The 25,565-nt window shown below is 36.9% G+C and overlaps 1 protein-coding gene across 1 annotated transcript; it reads right to left on the bottom strand.

Annotated features, from left to right (window-relative positions):
* Positions 1–639: 639 nt before the first annotated feature.
* On the bottom strand, positions 640–23,312 carry LOC115223187 (nuclear migration protein nudC). The gene is made up of 10 exons (XM_029793631.2): positions 23,156–23,312; positions 20,557–20,628; positions 17,694–17,909; positions 13,668–13,715; positions 12,422–12,538; positions 10,450–10,518; positions 9,447–9,572; positions 8,690–8,773; positions 3,824–3,942; positions 640–1,401 (listed from the first exon to the last, which is right to left on the bottom strand). The coding sequence occupies exons 1-10, from the start codon at positions 23,309–23,311 to the stop codon at positions 1,350–1,352; spliced, it is 1,059 nt and encodes a 352-aa protein (XP_029649491.2). The 5' UTR covers position 23,312; the 3' UTR covers positions 640–1,349.
* Between the last annotated feature and the right edge of the window lie 2,253 nt (positions 23,313–25,565).

Genomic DNA, 25,565 nt, shown 5'->3' with positions numbered 1-25,565 from the left:
CAAAAAAAAAAAAAAAAATTGTTTTCCAAATCAAAAATTGTTACTTGGTTGATTATTTTATTTTTTATGAAAAGAAAATATACAAAATAATCTAATGAAAGAAAAAGAGCTTAATTTTTTTTTTATTTTAAATTTATAAAAAGCTTTCAGAAATGAAGATTGTTTTTATTTAATAATTGGTGTGTTTTATTTAGATTGTCACTAAATCTTATCAAAATCAAAAATTTTTTAATTACTCTGTAAATAAAAACTGCTGAAAAGAATAAAACTCCTTTCTCTCTCTATAATTACCCCAGAAAAAAAAAAAGTATTAAAGTTAAACTATATTTTAGGACCCCATTCCTCAACCCTGTTGTTTTCACTTCAAGTTCGATGCAAAACATACAAAAATTTGTTATTTTTCTATTAAAGACTTGATAAATAGTTTGCATTTGTGACTTTTTTTTTCTCTTGGTAATTTATGATCCTGTGAAAAAGAATTCTATTATTAAACAAGATGGTGAGCTGGCAGAATCGTTAGAGCATTTCTCAAAGCTCTTTTACATTCTCGAGGCCAATAACATACCGATATGTTAACTCCTTGCTAGTTTTGTGCTGAAACCCCAAAATACTAAGAAAAAAAAAAATGAAAGACCTTTACTATATGAAAGACCACTTTAATAAACGAAAAACTACCTTTGAAAGATCAAGGTGCATGGGTGCACATGCACTTTAAAACCATCTTCCCACTCAATCTATACAAAGAAAATACACAAAAAGCTGCAATACCCACCACGGTCCCCAAACATTTGGCAGCAGTGCAGACTACATGCAATAAGTGTACTGGAAGTGTAATTGTTGCACCTTGATGAGAGACATCATCTCCAACTTGAGGGATTCATCACTGCTTCATGATTCTCAGCTGAGCAAGGTGGCTCAGTGGACAACACCCAGTCATGTAGTTAAACCGTTTGCATTTCTATTTGCTATGTTTGCATGGGTCAAATGAAATTCTGTTGAGGCATTATGATGTTCTATGGACAGCTCATTCAAAACTAGGGTTAAATAACTTCACAACCTGAACGTTGAAAATAATCAAATATTTGTAAAACAAATCAGAAATTTGAGTTTAGAGAAAAATTAAGTCCTTGAATATATTTTCAATGTATGTTTTAATTGAACAGTAAAATATTCAAAACAAGCAAATATAGGACATTTCAAAAGAAAATAAAGGTCTAGGGAGAATGCTTATTTCTATGGGATTTGTGTTTTTCTTTTTTAGAAATTAATATAGAATATTTTGCCTTACTGGTTGTGGTCAGTGTTGGAGTAAGGCAGCCGCAAGATAGTTTAGTTGATGGAATGAAAGCTTAAGAAAATTTACATTTTGAAAAGTCCATTTCAGGATGTTGTTGTTGGAATCTATCAAAGAAAGAAAAAATAAATAAATAAAACAATTGCAAAGTGTGAATGAAGTTACAATGTTTATGACACTTCAAAACTGTTAGATCAATTTGTTACCACAATCATTTGTGTATCACTCCCAGGCCACTACAAAGCCTAGCAAAGATTGTACTTCCCTGCATCATCATCATCGTTTTTCAGGTTTGCATGGGTCAGAGATCATCAAGGTAGATGACCTTCCTGTTACCATCACTCTTGCCTTGTTTTCCAAGCAATGTAATATTTCCCTGTGGCCAGACAACTTTTTCTGGAAGATTGGAAATGAATGATCCCACTTACATGATGGTGAGGCTCCATTTACCACTTTCATGCAATGTCAAACATACAGCAGGTTTCGTTATCCATTTACCAAATCCACTTATAAGGCTTTAGTTAGAGCACTCAGTTCATGAGTTCAATTCCCAGTGACACATTGTCTCCTTGAGCAAGATACTTTATTTCATCTCTCTCCAATCCACTCAGCTGGCAAAAATGAGCAGTGCAATGTATTTCAAAGGGCCAGCCTCGTTACTGTGTCACAGTGAATCTCTCTGAGAACTACATTAAGTGCAATGTTCACCCACATTTATGTTAATTTCACGAGCAGGTTGTTCTATTGATCAGATCAATTGGAACCCTCATTGTCATAATCGATAGAGTGCCACATCAAGACAACACAGTGAAACGGGGGGGCAACCTCAGAATCTCTGAAGCCACCCTCATACACCAAAAGAAACCGAAGATCAACAACAGATGAGAGTAACAGGGAGCTAGCTGGGGTTTTTTTTTAATGGGATCATAACCCCGGAATATTGAATACAAGTTAAGTTTACAATAATTCACATATTTGTTTTCTTGTGATTTACTTTGCATTGTTTTGGCCTGACTCACGATCCTTTATACAATAAATATAAATGTATGAGGGTGTTGAATGGTTCCAGGCTGAAAAAATAGTAATAGACACTTGCACAAGATGTCATGGCAGCACTATCAAACCTAAAAATGATGTGGTTGGGAAGCAAACATCCATCACAATATAGATTAGTCATTGTGACTAACTTCTGGCGGAAGTTTATATACAAAAGAAGGAAACTAGGTAACAGATTCCAGTGTGAAGGAGTTAGTTTATAGTTTATGTTCCATAATAAAATATAAACCAAGAGACAGAAATATGCTGTTTCTAAAAGATTTTATGAAGGCAAGTTTATGAACAATCAGCGAAACGAAAACTATGAATATGGAAATTAACAGTGTTCAAAAAAAGAGGTTGCAGAAGCTAGTGTTTGCTTACACTGAGGAGTGAATAATGCCATTAGAAATTTTAGTTTCATGGTTACAGACATAGCAGAGGATCAGCAACAGAATAAGGACTAGCCATATTTCAACTGATAAATCAACAGTTTATCAACTTGATCATCTATAGCTCTTCAGAGATAGAGAAGCGGGGAGTGGACAATGGATACACAAAAATAATATACTATTGGATCTCTGGCAGTCTGATATGGAACAAAAAAAATTAAAGATAACAGATGAACTATAAACAGCAAAGGGAAGACAAAAGGGGAACAAGTAGTAAGTAGAAATCTGCAAGCCAGAAAAGTATAGAGCAGTGCTTCTCTAATTTTATTAACTATCACCCTCTTTCCCTTTTACTATTTCAACACGTTGTTATAATTCAACAGAATTAAACATGCTACAAACATTTGCTGCTGCCAACCTGTTGATCCCCATTAAAAGACTACTTGCTCCAATAAGTCATTTCATCAATATAAAAATGGAATGGCAGAAACATCTTCATCACTTAACAGAAGCTGGTGATTCCCATGTAGTAATAAAATTGAAAATGTTTTTGAAAATTAGGGCAATTAACAGATGTGTCTTTCTTCTTCGTCACCATATAAAATTTTCTCCTTACCCTTGGAGATGGTACGGCCCACTTTGAGAAGCTGTGATACAGAAGTATTGACAGTAAAAGAAAAGGAGACACAGGTAAGAGGTATGTTGCACAGTCATGAAGAATAAGTTAATCAATGCTGGTTGTGTGAGGAAGGGTGATGAGGTGGTGGTGGTGGTAAAAATACAATAAACAGCTACAACATGATCTAGGAACATGGGGCTTTGCAGACAAGATGATCTGAATGAAAATCCATCAATAAATGTTGATTTCTGGACTTATTCAACTCACTGAAGCTTAAAACACCAAGGATTCTCTACACAAGTACTCAACTTGTTAAATGTAGAACACACATAAGATAATGCAGGCCTAGGCATTTTCTTAAGACAGGATGTTCATGGCTGGATTACCTTTGGTTATTGGCCTGCTTGATTAAGGCCAACAACATCAACAACCAAAGAAAGATGATAATGATTTCAATATTTCTTTTTACAAAAAACAACTTACTTTTTAAGGATTTCTTGTTTCTTCTGATCTTCGGATGTCGGCAAACCCATCTCTTTCTGTCTCTGGTCATACATCATTTTCTCAACCATGGCTCGAGTTTCACCATCTAAATCAGATAACTTGAAAGAGACAGAAAAAAAGCCATCAATTGCCGGCTCCTTCTTTAATCATTTCTTACACATTTAAGAAAAAAAAGCTACACCAAAAATATACGATAAATCTATACATTTTACACTAAGTACCAGTCAAGTACTGAGATCAAGGTAATCAACTCACTCTTCCCCCCAAAACTACTTGCCTTGTGCCAAAATTTGGATGAATTATTATTATTATTATTGAGACTATGCAAAAAGAGAAGAGGAAAATGAATTTAAAAATTCACAAGATTCCATTGGCTGAAAATTTTAAACTCTTTTCATTTTATTCCAAATATGTATTTTACAATAATCATTAGTAACAAGTCCATGTGCTTTTAGGATTTCTCACTGTGGCACCTTGGAGGAGGCAAGTGTCTGCTATTGTAGCATTAGACTGCACAATGCCTTCTGAGTGAAATTTGATAGATGGAAACTGTATGAAGAGTCAGTGACTGAGTGTGTTTTCCTACTGACACTGTGTGAGCAGCGGTGGATGTCATGTTCAGCAGTTTGTCATACATAATAGACAAGTGGAATAAGGGTTAACATCCATAAAGACCCCTTCCCATGGAATACTGTTTACAGAAATCACATCCAACCCATGCCAGCATATTAAGTAAAAAGGGTCACAAGGATAATGAGGATGAGTCAGCTTACCTTTTACTTGTGGCCATACTGGGGCACCACCTTGAATTTTTTTAGTTGAACGAATTGACCCCAATACTTTTTTTTATGCCTGGTACTTATTCTATTAGTATCTTTTGTCAAACCACTAAGTTACAGAGACCTAAACACACCTGGCAGATGTAGCAACGCAGTTGAGGACAGGTTATTCCTCCAGAAAAAAATAAATAAATAAATGCAGGAAGGAAAAGCAAAACCTGCCAGAGAGATGTCCCTCTGAGTTCAGCCGATCTCCATAAATTAGAAAAAAACCGGGGGTCGCAAAAAGCAGTGCCGTGAATATCTAAATCATCAACAAAGAAAAACCTCCAATGGACAGACAGTTGAAACTTCTTTGCAAGGTTGCAGTATGTCGAGTGGGATGTTTTACAACTTTCCATCACAGAAATATTGAGTGAATATTGTCAACCCGTGCTAGCGCGGAAAACGGACGTTAAACGTTGATGATGATGATGTATGATTAGATTGTATAAATGTTTTTCAAATTTACTTTGTTTTACTTTTTATTTACTTGTGATTTTAATTTACCTGTAATTTTAATTTGCCTGTAAGGTAAGTGACAAGTTTTGATGTAATTTCTATTGTAAATCTTTATTATATGTGTATTCATGTATGTGTGTGAATATATTTCATTTAGTTATAATCTTATGGTTTGCAACACTAACTTCAGGAAACCTACCAGCCACCTAGTCACCTACCAATCGGGGCGGCATACTAGCCAAATCGACTACATCCTTGCCAGAAAAAGGGAAAGATGGCTGCTTATAAATGCCAAAACCTTCCCAGGCGAAGAATGTACCCCACAACATAGACTGGTAGTTAGTGACTTTAGGATCAGGACTAAGAGGACGACCAACATGGAGAAGAAGGATCTGGAAGCTTAAAGATCCTGCAAATGGACAGAGATTTAGGGACATATTACTTGAAGCCTTTGACGAAATAGAAGGGGATATAGCTTCACATGGGGTAGAAGACAACTGCAGGTCTCTAAGGGACAACCTGCTGAGAGCCACTGACCAGATCTGTGGTTGGTGCAAAGTCCCCTCAAGACCCAAAATAACGTGGTGGTGGAACAATATTGTTGACAGGGCTATTAGACAAAAGAAACAGGCTTGGAAGGACTGGAAGAACGGTGGTAGCAGGGAAGTGTATCAGACTGCCAGAAGGGAAGCTAGGAGGCAGGTGTATTTAGCCAGAGGGGAAGCAAATAAGAAAAAATTTGCCAATGTTCTGCTCTGTGAGGATGAAAGACTTCAGGTATTTCGTATTGCAAGACAGTGTGTGAGAGAGAATCATGATGTGGTAGGAGAGAAATGTGTTCGCATGGATGATGGTTCATTTGCGCTAAATGAGGATGCAAAGAGAGAGGTTTGGAGACGCCACTATGAAAGGTTGCTGAATAAAGAAAATGAATGGGATAAAGAGAGTCTGCCGAATGTCGACCCAACAGAGGGACCAGCTATCCGAGTTGACAGTTCCTTGGTAGTTAAGGCAATTAGAAGCATGAAGATAGGGAAAGCCCCAGGCCCATCAGGAATTACTGCAGAGATGCTCAAAATATCTGGTAGTGTCAGCTATAGCCTAGTCACCTGTATAGTTAACCAGGTGATACACGAAGGAGTCATACCCAATGACTGGTGTAGCAGCATAATATTCAACTGCTACAAAGGTAAAGTTGACGCTCTAGATACATATAACTACAGAGGTATCAAGCCGTTGGATAAGGTAATGAAGGTTACAGAGAGGGTCATAGCCCAACTAATTAGAGAGAGAGTTAGTTTAGATAAAATGCAGTTTGGGTTCATGCCAGGGAAAAGTACCACTGATGCTATATTCCTGGTAAGACAGCTGCAGGAGAAATACCTAGCCAAAGATAAGCCCCTGTACCTGGCTTTTGATGACATGGAGAAAGCCTTGGGTCCCCCAATCCTTTATCTGGTGGTCAATGAGGAAACTAGGGATAGATGAATGGTTAGTGAGAGCTGTGTGAGCCATGTACGGGGACACTGCTAGTAAGGTGAGGGTTGGCAACGAGTACAGTGAAGAATTCCGGGTAGAGGTAGGGGTCCACCAAGGTTCAGTCCTCAGCCCCCTCCAGGCAATAACAGAGGAATTCAAGACAGGATGCCCCTGGGAGCTCCTCTATGCTGATGACCTTGTTCTAATTGCTGTGTCACTATCAGAACTGGAGAAGTTTCAGGTGTGGAAGCAAGGATTAGAATCGAAGGGCCTTAGAGTCAACCTAGCTAAAACAAAAGTCCTAATAAGTAGGAAGGTAGACAAACCACAAATGCCTTCAAGTAGATGGCCCTGCTCAATCTGTAGTAAAGGCGTAGGTAGAAACTCTATAAGGTGCACCAAGTGTAAGCTATGGACACTTAAGAGGTGCAGCAATGTCAAAGGAAGGCTAACTAGGAAAATAGTTTTTGTATGTGGCAGATGCTTAGGAGCAATAAACACTGAAAATGTGCAGAGACCAACTTCCACCACTTTCCAGGGAGAAAAACTAGAAATAGTTGATAGCTTCCGTTACCTAGGTGACCAGGTCAGTGGGGTGGGTGTATTGAAAGTGTAACTGCTAAAGAATAGCCTGGGCAAAGTTGAGAGAGCTCTTACCTCTGCTGGTGACAAAAGGCCTCTCGCTCAGAGTAAAAGGCAGACTGTATGACACATGTACGAACAGCCATGCTACATGGTAGTGAAACATGGGCCGTGACTGCTGAGGATATGCGTAAGCTCGCAAGAAATGAAGCCAGTATGCTCCGATGGATGTGTAATGTCAGTGTTCATACTCGACAGAGTGTAAGTACCTTGAGAGAAAAGCTGGACCTAAGAAGCATCAGTTGTGGTGTGCAAGAGAGACGTTTGCGCTGGTATGGTCATGTGACAAGAATGGATGAAGATAGTTGTGTGAAAAAGTGCCACACCCTAGCAGTTGAGGGAACCTGTGGAAGAGGCAGACCCAGGAAAACCTGGGACGAGGTGGTGAAGCACGACCTTCGAACTTTAGGTCTCACCAAGGAAATGACTAGAGACCGAGACCTATGGAAGTATGCTGTGCTTGAGAAGACCCGGTAGGACAAGTGAGACCATAACCTGTGGCCTCTACATGGGACGTAGCCAGTCCACTTATGCATACCTTTCCTTCTTGGGATACAAAACTCTACTTGTGAAGACCTGTTGAGGCAAGTGAAAATCAAAATCGATCAACATCAATGGAAACTGTAGCTGTGATACCAGTGCTGGTGGCATGTAAAAAGCACCATCCAAACGTGGCCGTTGCCAGCCTCGCCTGGCCCCCGTGCCGGTGGAACATAAAAAGCACCATCCGATCGTGGCCGTTTGCCAGCCTCACCTGGCACGTAAAAAGCACCCACTACACTCACGGAGTGGTTGGCGTTAGGAAGGGCATCCAGCCATAGAAACATTGCCAGATCAGACTGGGCCTGGTGCAGCCTTCTGGCTTCCTAGACCCCAGTTGAACCGCCCAACCCATGCTAGCATGGAAAGCGGAAGCTAAATGGTGATGATTAGTTGATGTATTTAATTTTCTTCAAAAACAAATTCCAGTATTTCAGTTTATTTTACCTTTATGGTCCACCTGTTCTGTGCATCAAATTCAACTGATAATCTAGTGATGTGCACAATTCTGCTATATTAAAATTTTCTTGCAAACCCAATTGAACATTAGCTGATGACTCATTTTTTCTAAGTCATGTTTAAACAAAATTTTAATATTTCTATATTTTGCTCAGTTTACCTGGATTTACCTGTAATTAGTCACTTTGAGACAGGAGTTATGCAATAGAATTGATTAAGAAGCCTTTCTTCAATTATGTTCCAAATATCACATTAATATGTTGATAAGTGAAAAAGTTACAGTTGTTTAATGAAGCTAATCTAGATTCATGATTATTTTAGAATTCAACTGAAACTCGCTCAATCAGAGCTGATCTAACTTAACAAAACACAATTTTAAGCAAAACAGAAATTTGCACCATTTAACAATCGAGAAGTTTATGGAGAAAGTATTCTAATGTCTTACTTTGGAGTTTTCAGGTTGAACTTTCTGAGTGTCAATTTCTGGGTCAGTTTCAACAAGTTTGGACCACCATTCCATCTTGTTTACCTAAAAATACAGAAAATGGAAGAAATTATTCTATTATATCAACTAAAAGTTTAATCCTTAAGCCAAAATATTCTAGCTGTTTTATGTTCAAACAGGCCAGATCCAGTCTCTCACACTAATCCTACATTATCATTCTAGAAATTAACAGCTATCTCACCAAGCTCGCAAAATTACAAACTAATGCATGATTAATTCAAAACAATGTGAGTAAATAAGCTTTACATTTGACACAATGTGAATGGTAAAGGGTCAGAAGGATAAGGAAACACGGTTTCCTAGAAAGGTAGCAGAATTGGAAAATAAACCTGGAATCAAAGGGCCATAAACTGAACCTAGCAAAGACCAAAGTTGTGGTTACCAAAAAAAAAGATAAGACTCTCCTTCTGTCAGGGAAATGGCCCTGCTCAATATGTAGGAAAGGTGTCTGACTATAGGGAAATATTACCTTGATTGGAAACTGGTGAGGGTTGGTAACAAGAGCATCCAGCTGTAGTTCAAGAAATTCCGTCCAATCCACGCAGGCAGCAATGTTATTGGCTCCCTGACAGGTGGTCCAATGCCTTAATCATTAACTCACTTTATCTTGAAGTTTTATTTATGATACAAAAAATTAATTATTGAATAAATAGTTATGATAAAAAAGAGAAATTATGTCAACGCAACAACATCTTACTTTGTCCATGCTCACAACAATATTCTTATTGTCTTCGATTGTCCAGGTACTTTCTTCGATTTTGATTTCCTTTGACAAAGCACCATCAATGATTGGTGGCTGTCCTTGGACTCCAACTGTTAGATGCTGTAGGGAGAGAGAAGAAAACAAGAGAGACTATTATAAATTATCACAGCTACAATTATATAACAGAAAAATTACTGGACCAGAGCAACCACAAGTAATCACATCTACTGATTTTAAGAGGGGATGCAGTTGTGACTTTATGCCCCTCCCACACTCAAATGTTAGTAAGATCTTTTACTGGTTTCAGCCATTGGACTGTAGCCAAGCTGGAGCATTGCCTTGAAAGGATTTATTTCTATTGAACACCCAGTATTCCTATTTAAGGAACAACTATGTTAACTTTAAGTTACACCCCTATTTGCATAATAAATATCACAAAACTGTTTGTTTTCACATCTGTTGTTTCTCATGATAGCATAAGTTAAATGAATCTATATCACTGAGGTATTTGCTGTTGGATATCCTCCCTGCCACTAACCTTATTTCAAAGTAAAGGATCTCTTTATTTTACGTCTTCAAAAGCATGGAGCCAGTAGACAAACTGTTGGCAGGAAAATGTTAACAAAACTTCACCACTTGTAGTATAATGCTTTTTTTTATGTGGAACATGTAGGATGTAGACATTCACAAAGACACATGTGTAATGCACACACAACAGGGTCAGTTCCCACTTGTGCACTTGGACTGAACCCAAAACCATGTGGTTGCAAAGTGAATAGCTTAACCACATGAAGAGCCTGTGTAATTTTAACTACACTAAAACTGGATGCGGTCCAACTAGGCCAGCCACAAAGTCATGACTAGCAATCCTGCAGCTGTTACATCCCCATGTTCTCTCAAGGGTGACACGACCACTGAATCATTTTCAAGGAACACTTCAAATCTTATCTTTTGAACAAAATAAAAATCACGGCAGCCTAACAATCTCCGGTCTTACCTTTTTCTGTATTTTACAAGTAACATGTTTGCCTTTGAGGGGAAATGAAACTTTGACAGGAACCCTCAACTGAAACGAAAATAACAAAAATAATTTTAAAAAGCATTAAATAAAATATATTTCTTTTACTATTTTACTTGTTTCAATCATTTCACTGTGGCCATGTTGGAGCATTGCCTTGAAGAGTTTAAGTAGAACAAATCGACACCAGGACTTCTCTCTTAAACCTAGTACTTATTCTATCAGTCTCTTTTGCCAAACTACCAAGTTATGATGACATAAAACACACCAACACTGGCTGCCAAGCAGTGATGGGGGACAAAATAACACACACACACACACACACACACAGACATGACAGAAGTAAATAGACACCCTTATAATCATTAAAAGTTCTTTAAATCTGAAATTATACATTCATCATCATCATCATCATCGTTTAACGTCCACTTTCCATTCTAGCAGGGGTTGGACTATTAATTGTTATAATGTGAATATCTAATATTTAGTAGACCTGCCCTTTGCATTTCTCAATGCAACGACCCTATTAGGGATGTTACTAATCAGATGATGGATATTCACTTGTGGAATTTCTTGCCAAGTTTTATGCTTTTCTTGTTCTTTTTATGAAGTGCCCTGTCCATTATGTTCCAGAAGTGTTCAACAGGGTTCATATCTGGTGACTGGCTTGACCATGGATGCTTTTTAATGCCATTCTCATCCAACAAATCTTGGGTCATCTTCTATAAATAGAGAGTCTTCTTTAATCATTACACCACTGGAAAAGATTGGAAGGAGTCCTCTCTGCAATATGGACACACATTTATCTGAATTTATGAATTCCTCACACTCCATCAGCTCTGATCAACCATTCCTCCAAATTGCTCCCCAGACCATCACAGAATAGCTGTTGTGTTTCTCATTGTTGGCTGCATTCTTTTCACATCAAATTCTTGATCACAGAGTCTCCAGATCCACACTTGACCACTGTGAGGAAATATAGCAAATCTGGACTCATCAGAGAATATGACAGTGTCCCAAAAAGCTAGTGGCCTCTCCACCATCTCACTGATCCAATCTTTTCTCTGTTTGATGTTGACTGGTTGAAGAAGAAGTGGCTTCCTTCTTGCTGCTCTGCCATCAGAACCAAGTTTGTGGAGATACCTGACAGTTGTTCTGGGACTGACATCAACTTGTTCAGCTATGTCAGAGGCCTTGCAATGAAGATTATCCTCCACACTTCTCTTAGCAAAGAGAAAGGTCCTGTCAGAGGGCCCTGGTTGATATGGGCAAGGTGGTATGGACTCCTTCTCTCTGATGAATTGCACAATCACTCTATTAAGTATAAAAAGCAGGATCCCAAGGTTTTCTGCGATTTTACGCTATGTCCACCTTCAAAATGACCCACAATACGGCCTCTTCGAAATTCAAATAGTTCCAAGGCCACATGGCAAGATTAAACAGTCACATATAAAACCTGAAACATGAAAATGTCAATTAATAAAAAAAATATAAAGCTTTACAAGTTAAGATTAAATATAAAATGATGCTTTATGCGATTGTCTATTTACTTGTCATGGCTGTGTGTGTGTGTGTGTGTATATATATAAATAAAAAACAAGGCTTTGGTTGGCCCAAGATTACAGTAGAAAACACCTGCTCAAGGTGCCACACAGTGGGACTGAACCTGGAACCATGCGGTTGGGAAGCAAACTTCTTACCACACAGCCATTCCTTTGCCTACATAATGAAAAAGCTACAAGGCATGTGCTATAGAGAATTCTAAGAGTAAGAATTATGGATATTCTTTAACAAAACCATCAGCCACATAATATAGAAGAATTGAAAACTAAGCTTGTAAATCTTGAAAATAATTTCAGATGATATTTATTTGGGATGAAACAAGTGATTATGTAAAGAAGAAAATAAATAAACTATTATAAAGCCTACAGACAAAATCAAATTTCCTCACCTCTATATCCGCAAGGGTCTGAGTCCATTTGTAATCTGGCAAGTCGGCTCCATTGCCAACATTCGGTTTCATTTTGTCACTTTTTGCTTTATCTTCTCCTTCTCCATCCATATCATCCTGCGTTCAGGAAACACAGAAAAATAAGAAAAGCATTTTATTTCTAAGATTTATGGAAGTGAATTCAATTGAAATTAAATCCCATTACGACACCTATTTTAATCACTTTTTTCATACATAAAATGCTAACTTCTCCATAGGAACCTTCACAGTTTAATCTGAAATTATTTTCTAAAACATTGCTAGGAATTAGATTTTAATCCTTTAGCACTGAGATCACTCTGTCAATTGTATTGCTTCTTTATTCACATTGGTTTTCATTAATCATGCATTATCTTGGTGCTTCAAGAATTTTGATATAACTGTTTATTTTTAAAATGACATTGTAGGGTAGGTATAAGAGATAGGATCTGGCTGATTTGAGCATAAAAGAGGAAGAGTATTTGGGCCAGATATGGCTAGTTTGAATGCTAAAGGGTCGATTCTTTTCTAATAAGATACAGTGAAAATAATCAAAACACGTGCTCTCTGAGCTAATACCATTCAAAGAACCATCAACAGATGAATGGCTAAAAAGATGTTTGCTAGTAACATTAGTGATAATGGAGACAGATGACTAGAACTGGAAAGATATGCTTAAAGTGGTATGGATGTGAAATAGTGTTTATATAAATATCACATCACATGGTAGACTTATTAGTAGGGAATATTTCAACAAAACAACAGCAAACAGCTGCTGAAAGTTAAAGATAAAACGTGAGATATTACCGGTACTTATCATTTACATTGTTGTTGCTTTGCTTTTATACCAGCTGCTCCAGCAGCAAGTCAGACATTTTATTGTAGAGGTTTATTTATGATTAGCAAAGATATATTACAGGGGAAGGAGGCCAGAATCGGATGACAAAGAATCTGTTGAATTTGGAATATTTCAGCTTTGAAAGAATTTTAAAAGAATCGATTGGAGCTAACACATTGCTAAATCTAGAATATATTTTCTTTTCAGGTAATGCTGAAAAATCTTTGAAATATCATCTTCAGCTTCTAAATATCAGTTTGTGCTCCAGTCTATCAATTCGGCTGTCAGAGGTACTTTATTGATAAATGTTGTGGACTAACTCAGTAATGGCAAAGTACAGAAAGCAAACAGAAGAGAAAATGAAAAGAGAGATAAGGAAAAAGGACTTACATTTTCATCAGCTTTGCTTTCGTCTCCATTTGTTACTTTGTTCTTTTGCTGTAAAGAAAATACAAAAATTTGAATTTGAATGACGAAAACTAAATATCTTCTCAAATATCAGAAAAGAATTAACACAGAACAGTTTGAAATACACGAGTAAAACATGGGCCATGACTGCTGAGGACATGCACAAGCTTGCAAGGAGTGAAGCTAGTACGATCCGATGGATGTGTAATGTCAGTGTGCATGCGCGACAGAGTATAAATGCTCTGAGGAAAAAGTTAGACGTAAGAAGCATCAGATGTGGTGTGCAAGAGAGACAACTGTGCTGGTATGGTCATGTGACGAGAATGGATGGGGGGGGACAGCTGTGTGAAAAAGTATCACACTGTAGCAGTAGAGGGAACCTGTAGAAGAGACAGACCCAGGAAGACCTGGGATGAGGTTTGAACAATAGGCCTCACCGAGGCGATGACAAGTGACAGACCTTTGGAGATATGCTGTGCTTGAGAAGACCTGGCAAACCAAGTGAGATTGTAACCTTGACCTATGACAGTGCAGCATAACCAGCTCATTTCAGAGTACACTTCAATCACTGGGCAATACACTGCACTTGCTAAGACCTGTTGAGTCAAGTGAAGTCATTGTCATGGCCAATGAGAGTACCACTTGATTGGCACCTATGCCGGTAGCACGTAAAAAGCACCATTTGAGTATGGTCATTGCCAGTGCCGCCTGACTGGCCCTTATGCTGGTGGCATGTGAAAAGCACCCGCTACTCTCTCAGAGTGGTTGGTGTTAGAAAGGGCATCCAGCTGTAGAAACTTTAGCAGATCAGATAGAAGCCAGATGAGAGAAATATAGAGTATTGCTATGGTTGGAGTTAACTTGCCCTTAGCAACCTATATATATATATATATGTATTTTCTCTTCCTGTTTCTCTCTGAGAAAGAGCGTAGGCTTGAAACGTTAAAGACGTTTTAACTTCCCACGCGTTAAACTAATACATCTGTTTGTTGTCTACACCACCTGTCTTCGTCTTTTGTTTTGTTTTTTTTGTGAACTCTCCCCATATATATATATATACTAGGAGATATACCCAGCATTGCTCAGGTTAAAGAGAATAATGAAATTTTAAAATGCCATCTAGATTACACGGGTCTCAACTGCTAGTAGCTGAGACACCAACTTTCTACATTAATAAACTCTATGACCCGTGACAGTATGGAACGTAGTGATTAAGTGAAATGTTAAAATCAAGTATAAAATCATGTATATAAATACGTAATTCAAAAACACATTTTGCGTAGCTTATTTCATAACCAAAAAACAGGTACATATTATCAACAATGAGAGGCCAATTTTGGTTATTCATTTGACAGAGGTAGTAGAGAGCCAATCCGATGATAAACCTGACCTTGGATCTTGAAAGTTTGCATGAATCCTGGCTCAGTTAAATCTCTTGTGGCTCCAAATTGGTCGTCTATAGTGCAACATTGTATAATTTTGTTTTGAAAGTGCTTGGAATCTTGGGCAGTTGATGACAACAGTTTCTTCAATGGCTCTGGAAGTTGGGAGATTGCAGGGAGTTTAACCTTTCCACCACTGCAGCACAGTGCAGGTGTCTCTCGAGGCTACTTCCTTGCTTTACAATGTATGCACTCAGTTGTGATTGTACCAATGTATGCACTCTAGTGTCATCTGCATAATGAACTGCTGGATCATAACTGAAACCTGCTTCATAGAAGTTGCTTCTCTGAGCCGTTGCAACTGCTCTTCCTTCGGCCACTTTGAGATGCTCTTCTTTTCATAGTGCACAGTCTGTTCATTTCTTAGGATGCTTCCTTTTCTGCAGCTGTGTCTCCTTCCCTGGACAGAGACATTCTTTTGGCTGACCTTGACATTGTAGACAAATTTGACACTTTTCTTCTAGGTATGGTTATATACAGAAATACACAGGTGCAGTAGATAGTAAACAATGAAAATAACTGGGTAACGGAAATTATATTTCTTAAAACGACGGGCAGTAATTAAATAAGAAATTTTTACGGAAATTAACTAAAGAGCACCCACTACACTCACGGAGTGGTTGGCGTTAGGAAGGACATCCAGCTGTAGAAACACTGCCAGATCAGACTGGGCCTGGTGCAGCCTCCTGGATTCCCAGACCGCGGTCAAACTGTCCAACCCATGCTAGCATGGAAAACGGACGTTAAACGATGATGATGATGATGTACGGATTTAAGTGAAATTTTTTCAGTTACTTCTGTCAATAAATTACGAACTTACTTTAATCAGTAATTTCATCAACAACAAAAAAACGTTGCAAAAGTAAATGAGAAATTTGTAGGCAAGTTCAACAAAGTGTACGGATTGAAGTGAAATTTAAGAAGTTACTTCTGTCAGTGAATTCTGTATGAAATTACTTTCATCAGTAATTGTGAACTTCTTTCTTTCAGTAATTTGCTGTTGTTGTTTGTAAATAACGATTGAAAACTTACAGTAAAAACAATAGAGAGTGAGTGAGATATACTGAGAGGGAGAGAGAAAGTTAGCTAGTTAGACAAATAAGATATAGAAAGAAATAAAGATAGATACAGAGAGAGAGAGAGTGATAGAGATATGCATGAAAAGCTAACAAACACACACACACAGTAGAAGACACTTGTCCAAGATGCCATGCAGTGGAACTAAACCCGGAGCCAAGTAGCTGGTAAGCAAGCTACTTACTGCACAGCCTCTCCTGTGCCTATATATATATATATATATATATACACACACATTCGTGTGTATATTTATATATATAGAGATATATGCACATAAATTTGTGTATGTATATATATGTATATATATTTGTGTATATGTGCATGTGTATATATATATATATATATATATATATATATATATATGTGTTATATATTATATATATAAGTATATATATCTATAAATGTATATATAGTATATATGTATATATTTTCCAGTTTCAGCTCTTGAGCTGTGGCCATGCTGGGGCATGTATATATATATATATATATATATATATATATATATATATATATATATATATATATATATATAGTATACATGTATATATATATATATTATATATATATATATATATAATATATATATATATACATGTATATATATATATATATATATATGTACATATATAAATGTACACACACACACATATATATATAAACATATGTACACTTTATATATATATAGAGGGAGAGAGAGAATTCACAAAAAAATAAGACGAAGACAGGTGGTATAGACAACAGATGTATTAGTTTAATGGTCGGGAAGTGAAAGTCTTTAACGTTTCGAGCCTACGCTCTTCCTCAGAAAGAAACAAGGAGAGAAAATAAAGAATGTGTAGTGGCTAGCGATTTATAATGGCGAATGCCAGACAGAGGGGTCATACAGGAGAGATAGGAAGAAGGGGAGATAATAAAGTAGTGGTGATCCCAAAACAAAGGTGCATATGCGTGTGTATAAGACACGAGACACACACACTGCATTATTTCCAACTTTCATTTACCAAAACCAAAACTTTGGTTGGCCCAGGGCTACAGTAGAAGTCACTTGCCCAACAGTGAAACTGAACTTGAAATCACATGGTTGGGATGCAAACTTCTTAACTATACAGCCATTTATATACCTAAATACATACACAATTGGCTTCACAATTTCTAGCAACCAAATTTTATTCACAAGGCATCAGTCAGCTGGAGACTATAGAAGACACTTGCTTAAGTTAACACACAGTGAATAGAACTCGGAAACGTGGTTGCAAAGCAAATATTGTAACCACATAGCCATACCTCCGCACACATGCACATTGACCCAGTATGGCCAGGGTTGTAATGACTAAAACAGACTTGAGGACATCTGGCAGATTTATGCATGGTTTGTACCAAAGTCAACATAAGATTACAATGGAACACACTTGCCCAAGGTGCCACGCAGTGGAATCAAAATCTTGAAGCATGTGGTTACACAACAGCTTAAAGATTAAATTTTACTTACATTGTCTATTTCTTTCTGTAGTTGTTCTGCTTCTTCATCAGTGATTTCTTGCACTTTTGACTCCCTTGCTGCTTTTTCTGCCTCCTCCTTAGCCTTCCTTTCAGCGGCCCTCTTTTTCTCTTCAGCAGCTCTCCTCTTCTCTTCAGCCTTTTGTTTCTTTTCATCTTGATAGTAAGTGCTCTTAGTTTTGTAATAATTAAATTTCTCCATCACCATCTACAATGAAACAATTTGTAGTAGCAGTAGTAGTAGTAAATAAATTAAGTAGAAGTTAAAATAACCACCTAAGGAATAGTAAATAGAATTGATAATTTCTATATATAATTTTTGTATTTTTATATATATATAAATTTATTTATGTCCTTAATTATATAAATACCCTTTTTTTTATATATATGTTGGGCATGTGTGAATGTATATATTAATGTATATGCATTTAACAGTATGAACTAATTTATGTGTACTTTTGATATATAAGGAACCTATGTAAATGCAAACGTGGGTATATATGTTTCTGCTTGTATAAGTATAAACTGACATGGATAAGTTTTTAGATTGTAGATACATGTGTATATTGCATGTATGTAGCTATAATTATAAATTTCTTGCATACATAATATTTACTTCCCCTTACCTATTAACTCAGTTTTTACCTTTTTTAATTATTAAAGCTAGAAGCGACTGACACATAAGTAACTTTTTCAATCTTGCAAACAAAGCATTTTTATTTTCCATTAGATAATATAGGAACGCTAACTAGTTTAAAATATTTAGCCAATCAAATTGTTTTGTCTCTACTTGATTGATATCAATTCTTCGATAGAGGTGAAAGAATTGTTTTGCAATGTACATACGTATATTTTGTTTTCGTACATGTAATTCTCGATTATATATGTATGAATATATGTTCATATAACAAGTATGTGTATAAATATATAGAAAACTATGTGTTAAATGTAATTTTTTTTTTAAATTATGTATTAATGCATAAGTATATGTGTAGATACATGAATGAGTATGTGCGTATGGGTATATATATGCACATATAAAAAATTTTTGTGGGAGTACTTTATACATACGTATCTGTACCCACTGTTTGTGTGTATGAATTTTTACATATATGCATATCGTCACTGTATATCTTCAATGCATATGCGTATATATTATAGAAACTCCATTCCATCAGTCACGAATGACCATGGGTGGACCTTAGAAGTTCCTCTCCGGGGTACAAGTCTGAGCGGACAGTCGCCTCACCAGCGAACGCACAACCTATGGTTGTTTGTATGGAAGACCAGCAGTTGCCCATGCATGCCAGCCTCCCCTCTCCGTGCCACTGATGTTCTCCGAGGGAAAGGCAAAGGGGCCGATACAGCTTGGCACCAGTGACATCGCAACTCATTTCTACAGCTGAGTGAACTGGAGCAACACGAACTAAAGAAATTGTTTGGCTCAAGAAAACAATATGCAGCCCTGTCTGGGAATCGAACTCACAACCTCACAATCATAAGCTCGACACTCTAACCACTGAGCCATGCGCCTTCATGCACTGTGTATCAGAAGACCGAGGTCCTTTCTGACTATCATTATTTTGTGCTTTATCTAGTTTTCATATTAATTCAATCAATTTCTTAAAACAAATTATAAAAGTTATCACTGATTTATTCTCACACTCATATGCCACTATTTTTACTGTCACTCACAAACATTTATTTACCAATTATTACCCTTATACAACCTATTACCCCACTGGCCAAGGTTTAGACCAATATTAATAATTAAATGAGATTCAGTCTATTGAAATGTTTTGGAAGAATAACACGTAATAACCTAATGATGTCTTTTTTACCCCTGACGAGATTTTACCCAATAAAATGTTTAAATTACTGTTAATTTAATTCTTTTGGACAAAATTGAAACAGCTGTAAGAGAACATGTTAAATTTTTGCAGTTAATAAATTATATTAATGCTACTTCTACATTTTCTGGATTTTAACTTAGATAATAATAAACCTTTCTACCATAGGCACAAGGCCTGAAATTTTGGAGGAGAGAGCTATTTGATTACATCGAGCCAAGTGCTCAACTGGTACTTATTTCATCAACCCCGAAAGGATGAAAGCAAAGTCAACCTCAGCGGAATTTGAACCCAGAACATAAAGACAGATGAAATGCTGCTAAGCATTTTGTCCAGCATGTTAACGATTCTGTCAGCTGGCCACCTTAATAATAATAATTCTTTCTACTATTGGTATAAAACCTGAAATTTGAAGGGAAGAATCCAATCAATTACATCAACTCCAGTACTCATCATCATCATGTGTCTTAAATCCGGGTTTTGTCCCAGTTAACAGGGGTGACCTGATCTACCTCAATGCCATAGCAACTGCCCTCACACCATCTCGCCCGGTTTTGGGCGTCTTCCCTTCTCAATCTTCTCTTCCACCTGTCCCCTCCACATTTTCCTCCAGTCTACCTCGCTTTCATGGTCCATTTGCCTCAAACTCTAGAACCCTCCTCAACACATGCCCATACCACCACACTCCATTCACCCTTGCCAGCCGTTCCATCAATTCCTCAAACCCCAGCATCCCCATCAAGTCCTCAGTCCTCCTCTTCTTATCAAACAGCTTCACCCCACACATTTCTCTCTCCCATACAGCATTGCAGCTCTCATGCAACTCCTACAGACCTTTCCTTTCATCTTCAATGAGAACATTTTCCCATATAACAACGCTCCACATTTCCCTGAACTTCGCCCGGCCAAGTCAAACCCAAGACCTTAGCATTGGGAAGTGAAAGTAATACCACTACAATATGTATAATTACTTCAGATGAATTCCAAAAATAATCTCATACAAACCTTCTCAGCAGTTTCTGATTGACTATAAAAATCTGTTTTTCGGACGAGAAAATGGAAAAAGTAATCCATCAACTGTCAAGAAAGAAAAAAAAAATTTTGATTAATTTTGTTTTTAAAACATGCTTTTCACGCATATCTCTATCTCGATATCTATCTTTATCTCTTTCTATATCTGGAGGAAACAATGCTATCAGATTAGAAGACTGATGTCATAAAAACATCTCAGTAAAATACTTACTACTGGGAACAGACTTGGGGCATTGGCGTGCAAATCCTAGAATCTTTTCTATCACCAAGCACTGTGCAAGCTTGATGACACTAGCAATAATAAAATTCTCATTCAAGGATAACTCTAGCTTACATTGGCATACCTCCCTAAATGAACCAGGAAAACAGACTAGGTGTTTTTATTAGACAAACAACTCTGTGTGTGTGTGTGTGTGTGTGTGCATGCATATATATATATCACATACAATATATCATCATCGTTTAACGTCCGCTTTCCATGCTGGCATGGATTGGACGGTTCAACTGGGGTCTGGGAAGCCAGAAGGCTGCACCAGACCCAGTCTGATCTGGCAATGTTTCTATGGCTGGATGCCCTTCTTAATGCCAACCACTCCATGTGTAGTGGGTGCTTTTTACGTGCCACCAGCACATACAATATATATTATATATATATATATATATATATATATAATATATATATATATATATATAATATGTGCAGGTGGCACGTAAAAAGCACCATTTGGGCGTGGCCGTTGCTAGTACCATCAAACTGACCCTCCAATAAACTGGATAGCACTGCATAGAACCAAAGACTCCATTCTGCCAAACAACCTCCAAGATTTGCAAGGTGTAGATGTGGACGTCTTCAAAGACAAATTTCTAAGATACCAGATGAACCCACATCGCTGCTGGAAACAAAGAAGAACAGCTACGTCCATTTTGCTACTTCATCAGAAATGGTAAAGAAGAGAAACTGAAACGCAGTGAGAGGGTGCTCCAGGAACCCTAACCAAACACCAGATTCAAACATGAGGTTACAAATTCAGTGGAGTTTTGGAATAGCTACTACTAACAGAGGGGAGAGGAAAACAGCAAAGAATAAGTTGTTTTGGTTTCTTCCTTATTTAATATTCCTGTATTTCATACAACACGAATTATAATTCTGCCCTAGTCTCTCGTCCTTCTGTAATCTACTACAACGAGGGCGCCCACTACGTGGTCTCTGTAACTCGACCTCAAATCACAACTCAATGTATTCATATTTTTATCCTTCTTCCTCACCCTGTTTAATTAAAGGGAATACAGAGCGCCCCTGACACGTGTTTTTTTTTTCAGGACTTCCGACGTTTATAGCAGGAAGAGAGAAAGAAAGCTGTCCTTAAACCGGATATGTAGGTTGAATGCTGCAACCGAGTAAAGTCTAAGGAATTCGGCCGAAGAAAATAAGAAGGAAACATTGAATTGTAGTCCTAGATGTGAAAAAAAAAATGTTAAGATAGTAAAGACTAAAAAGTTTTGAATGGTACAACAATGCATTATAACACAAACAAGTGTTTCTATTACAGAGCATTGTTTTGTATCATTGAAAAGTTTTAGTCTCTACAAACAATACACAATTCTTCAAGCGAACTAAAATACTTTCCTATTTTTAAGATGGGTTGATAGGGATTAAACAAAAAGACAATTATCTTTTTTCTTTTCGTTTCCAGGTAATATTGTAAACAGTCGCCCGTTGTTTTATGACTACAAATAAAATTCAGCCATCAACAAGTTTGAACATGTCGCGGAGAGCGGAGAACATTTATATACACAATGTATTTTATATGTATATATATGTATATATATAATGTATTTTATATATATATATATTATATATATAATGTATTTTATATATATATATAATGTATTTTATATATATATATGTTATATATAATGTATTTTATATATATATATGTATTTTATATATATATATATATATATGTATTTTATATGTATATATATGTATATATATAATGTATTTTATATGTATATATATGTATTTTATATGTATATATATGTATATATATAATGTATTTTATATGTATATATATGTATATATATATAATGTATTTTATATATATATATATGTATATATATAATGTATTTTATATGTATATATATAATGTATTTTATATATGTATGTATGTATATATATAATGTATTTTATATATGTATGTATGTATATATATAATGTATTTTATATATGTATGTATGTATAGTTGAATCGATCTTGTTTCAGTTTATAAATGTGAGAGAATAAAATTGATTTGATCGGAAAAAATACGACTCGACTCCTTCTTTAACTCATTGACTTTATTATTTTCAGGTTTCAATTTCCAACATTTTAACGGTAACATTATAACTTATTTACGCATTTCAAGTGAATTTCAATGAGAAATTTTTAAGATTCGACAAAAGAAAAGAAATCGAGAAAGGAACTTCTTTCTTTTCTTTTAAGAAACGGTTTCGTGGCCTCAATTGAGAAATCTCTAGGAATGGGTCTTCATTAAAATTTAGCCGGTAAAAAGCTAGTAAGAGTTTGTTTTACCTCGGGCACGCCTTGTTCACACTGCTGGGCCATCCCCAGCAATATTCCATCGAATCTCTCCGGGTCCTTCAGTTCCATCGTTCCGAGGCGAATGCTGCTTCCTTCTCGCTCTCCTGTCAGGAGTTGGAAAGAGGAACTTTCTCGAATGATACACATAAATGCCGAAACCCTTTCAAGACGGAAAACGAAAATTGAATGTTCTTGCTTGTTTGTTCTTTTGTAGACGTTTTCAGGAAGACAGAACTAGTTTAGATTGAAGAAACAAAAATTAACATATGATTCTATTGATTTATTATATCTTTAACTTATATTAAAATGAATAAAATTAAATTTATATAAACACTCTGAAACGCTTACAAAAATAGGTCCTGTCATATTACCGGAACGATAAAAATAGCAGTTGTGTATTGAGATGAATTTATATTCTCATCAAACATCCTAAATGCGAATAAATTACAATAAATCTGAGATTTTAACAATGTTGATTCTGGATGTTGTATTTTTTAGCGTTTTAATTGCCACGGGATTATATTTTAAGAAGCATTTTCACTCTCTATCACGAATCTGCCAAATGCCTTGGGAAGATAAAACTTAAGAATTTTAGAGGACATAGAATTATGTCCAAAGACATTTAGATTGTAACCAAAAATCGAGTCCATGTTATGAACTCGATTTGGCAGTTTTAAAATATTCTCACCATTCTCACGTTGCATGGATAGGATACAGAATTGGGGAAAAGGTGGTGGGCAGGAGACGTGAAAAAATAGAGATTTTCAAAAAAACTCCTTTCTCTTCCCTATGAGGTAGTGATAGCTATTTCAAAACTCCTTCCTTAAATAGGGAAGTGTTAATATAACGTAATGCTCAAGTCAGTTTTAATAATTCAAGACCATACGTGCATCAAATCACGATTTTGAACGATGCTTAATTTTAGCCAACAAAAACAGACATGCTGCCTCCTTGCCGTCTTTTTTTGGGGTTTTTTTTTTGTCGCTTCTATAGTGACATCTGCTCCTCAAAGTTGGCTCATCTCATGCAACCTCCGTTTAAGTACCCATTGCTCACTTATTTCTCTTCACATCACCCATGTACAGCTTTGTACACTCAGTACTAAATAACTACACCATGTTCTTCCAACCCAGAACTTTAGTCCTCTCAAATTTCTTACATGCACGATGTTTTTTGGGGTTCCCCCCCCCCTCCAACTTGTCCAAGAGGAATGTTAATCAGATTGATAGTCCGGGGGTCTGCGAAGACCATTGATACAGCTCCTTCTTCAAAACCAAACCAAAAAAGAAAACAATGTTTCTAACTTATGTAAAAGGCCAGAAATTTTAAGAAGGTGGTTCTTAAACAAAACATAACAAAAATAACTCAGTTGGTCATCAGTTTGTAACAATTATGTTAATCTGCATCGCGTCAATGAATGAGTGAAGAACATTATTCATTGCTTGTTAAGATGGCCGTTTATTTAATATGATTATTATTTTAGTCATTACAATATACTGGGTGTGTTCAAAAAGTATCCAACTTTATTTTTTCCCCCAAACAATTAATGTCATGTGGGTAAAACCCCTTTCATCAGGAGGTCATGCCACCCTTCCTGTGCATGCCTAAAAGTTTTTATGCTTGTAGGTCATGACGGTTCCTGGCTGTTCTGCTTACAGTACAAACACATAGTGTGTGCTCGTTGCATTTTTGTTTTCATGCAAGATGACTGAATGCATTGAACAAAGATATTGCACCAAGTTTTGCCAAAAGCCTGGTAATACTCAAGCTCACGCCATCCTGAAGATTCAGCAGGCCTTGGGTTATGATGCCTTTGGCAAAACACATATGATAAAATTGCTTCAGTGGCATGTAAAAAGCACCAACCAATCGTGGCCGTTGCCAGCCCCCGCCCCCCGACATCAGAGCCGGTGGCATGTAAAAACCACCATCTGTACGTGGTCGATGCCAGCGCCACCTCGACTGGCTTCCATGCCAGTGGCACGTAAAAAGCACCAACAGATCATGGCTGTTGCCAGCCTCCCCCCCCCCCCCGGCACCTGTGGTGGTGGCACATAAAAAGCACCCACTACACTCACGAATGGTTGGTGTTAAGAAGGGCATCGAGCTGTAGAAACACTGCCAGATCAGACTGGAGCCTGGTGCAGGCTCCTGGCTTCCCAGACCCCAGTCGAACCATCCAACCCATGCTAGCATGGAAAACGGACGTTAAACGATGATGATGATGGTTACAGTTTAGTGATGAATGAGACATGCTCAGACAGACCATAACGAGAAACCTGTTGGGAAGGTTCAGTAAAGAGTCAAAGATCATTGTGTAAGAATCCAGGAAATGACTCATGAAGTGGGAATAAGCACAGGATCAGTGCATTCCATTTTAACAGAAGATTTGTGCATGTGG

This window comes from Octopus sinensis, linkage group LG22 (assembly GCF_006345805.1).
Source record: "Octopus sinensis linkage group LG22, ASM634580v1, whole genome shotgun sequence".
Lineage (NCBI taxonomy): Eukaryota > Metazoa > Mollusca > Cephalopoda > Octopoda > Octopodidae > Octopus > Octopus sinensis.
The sequence above is the reverse complement of the archived record's forward strand: the minus strand, read 5'-3'. Positions and strand labels throughout refer to the sequence as shown.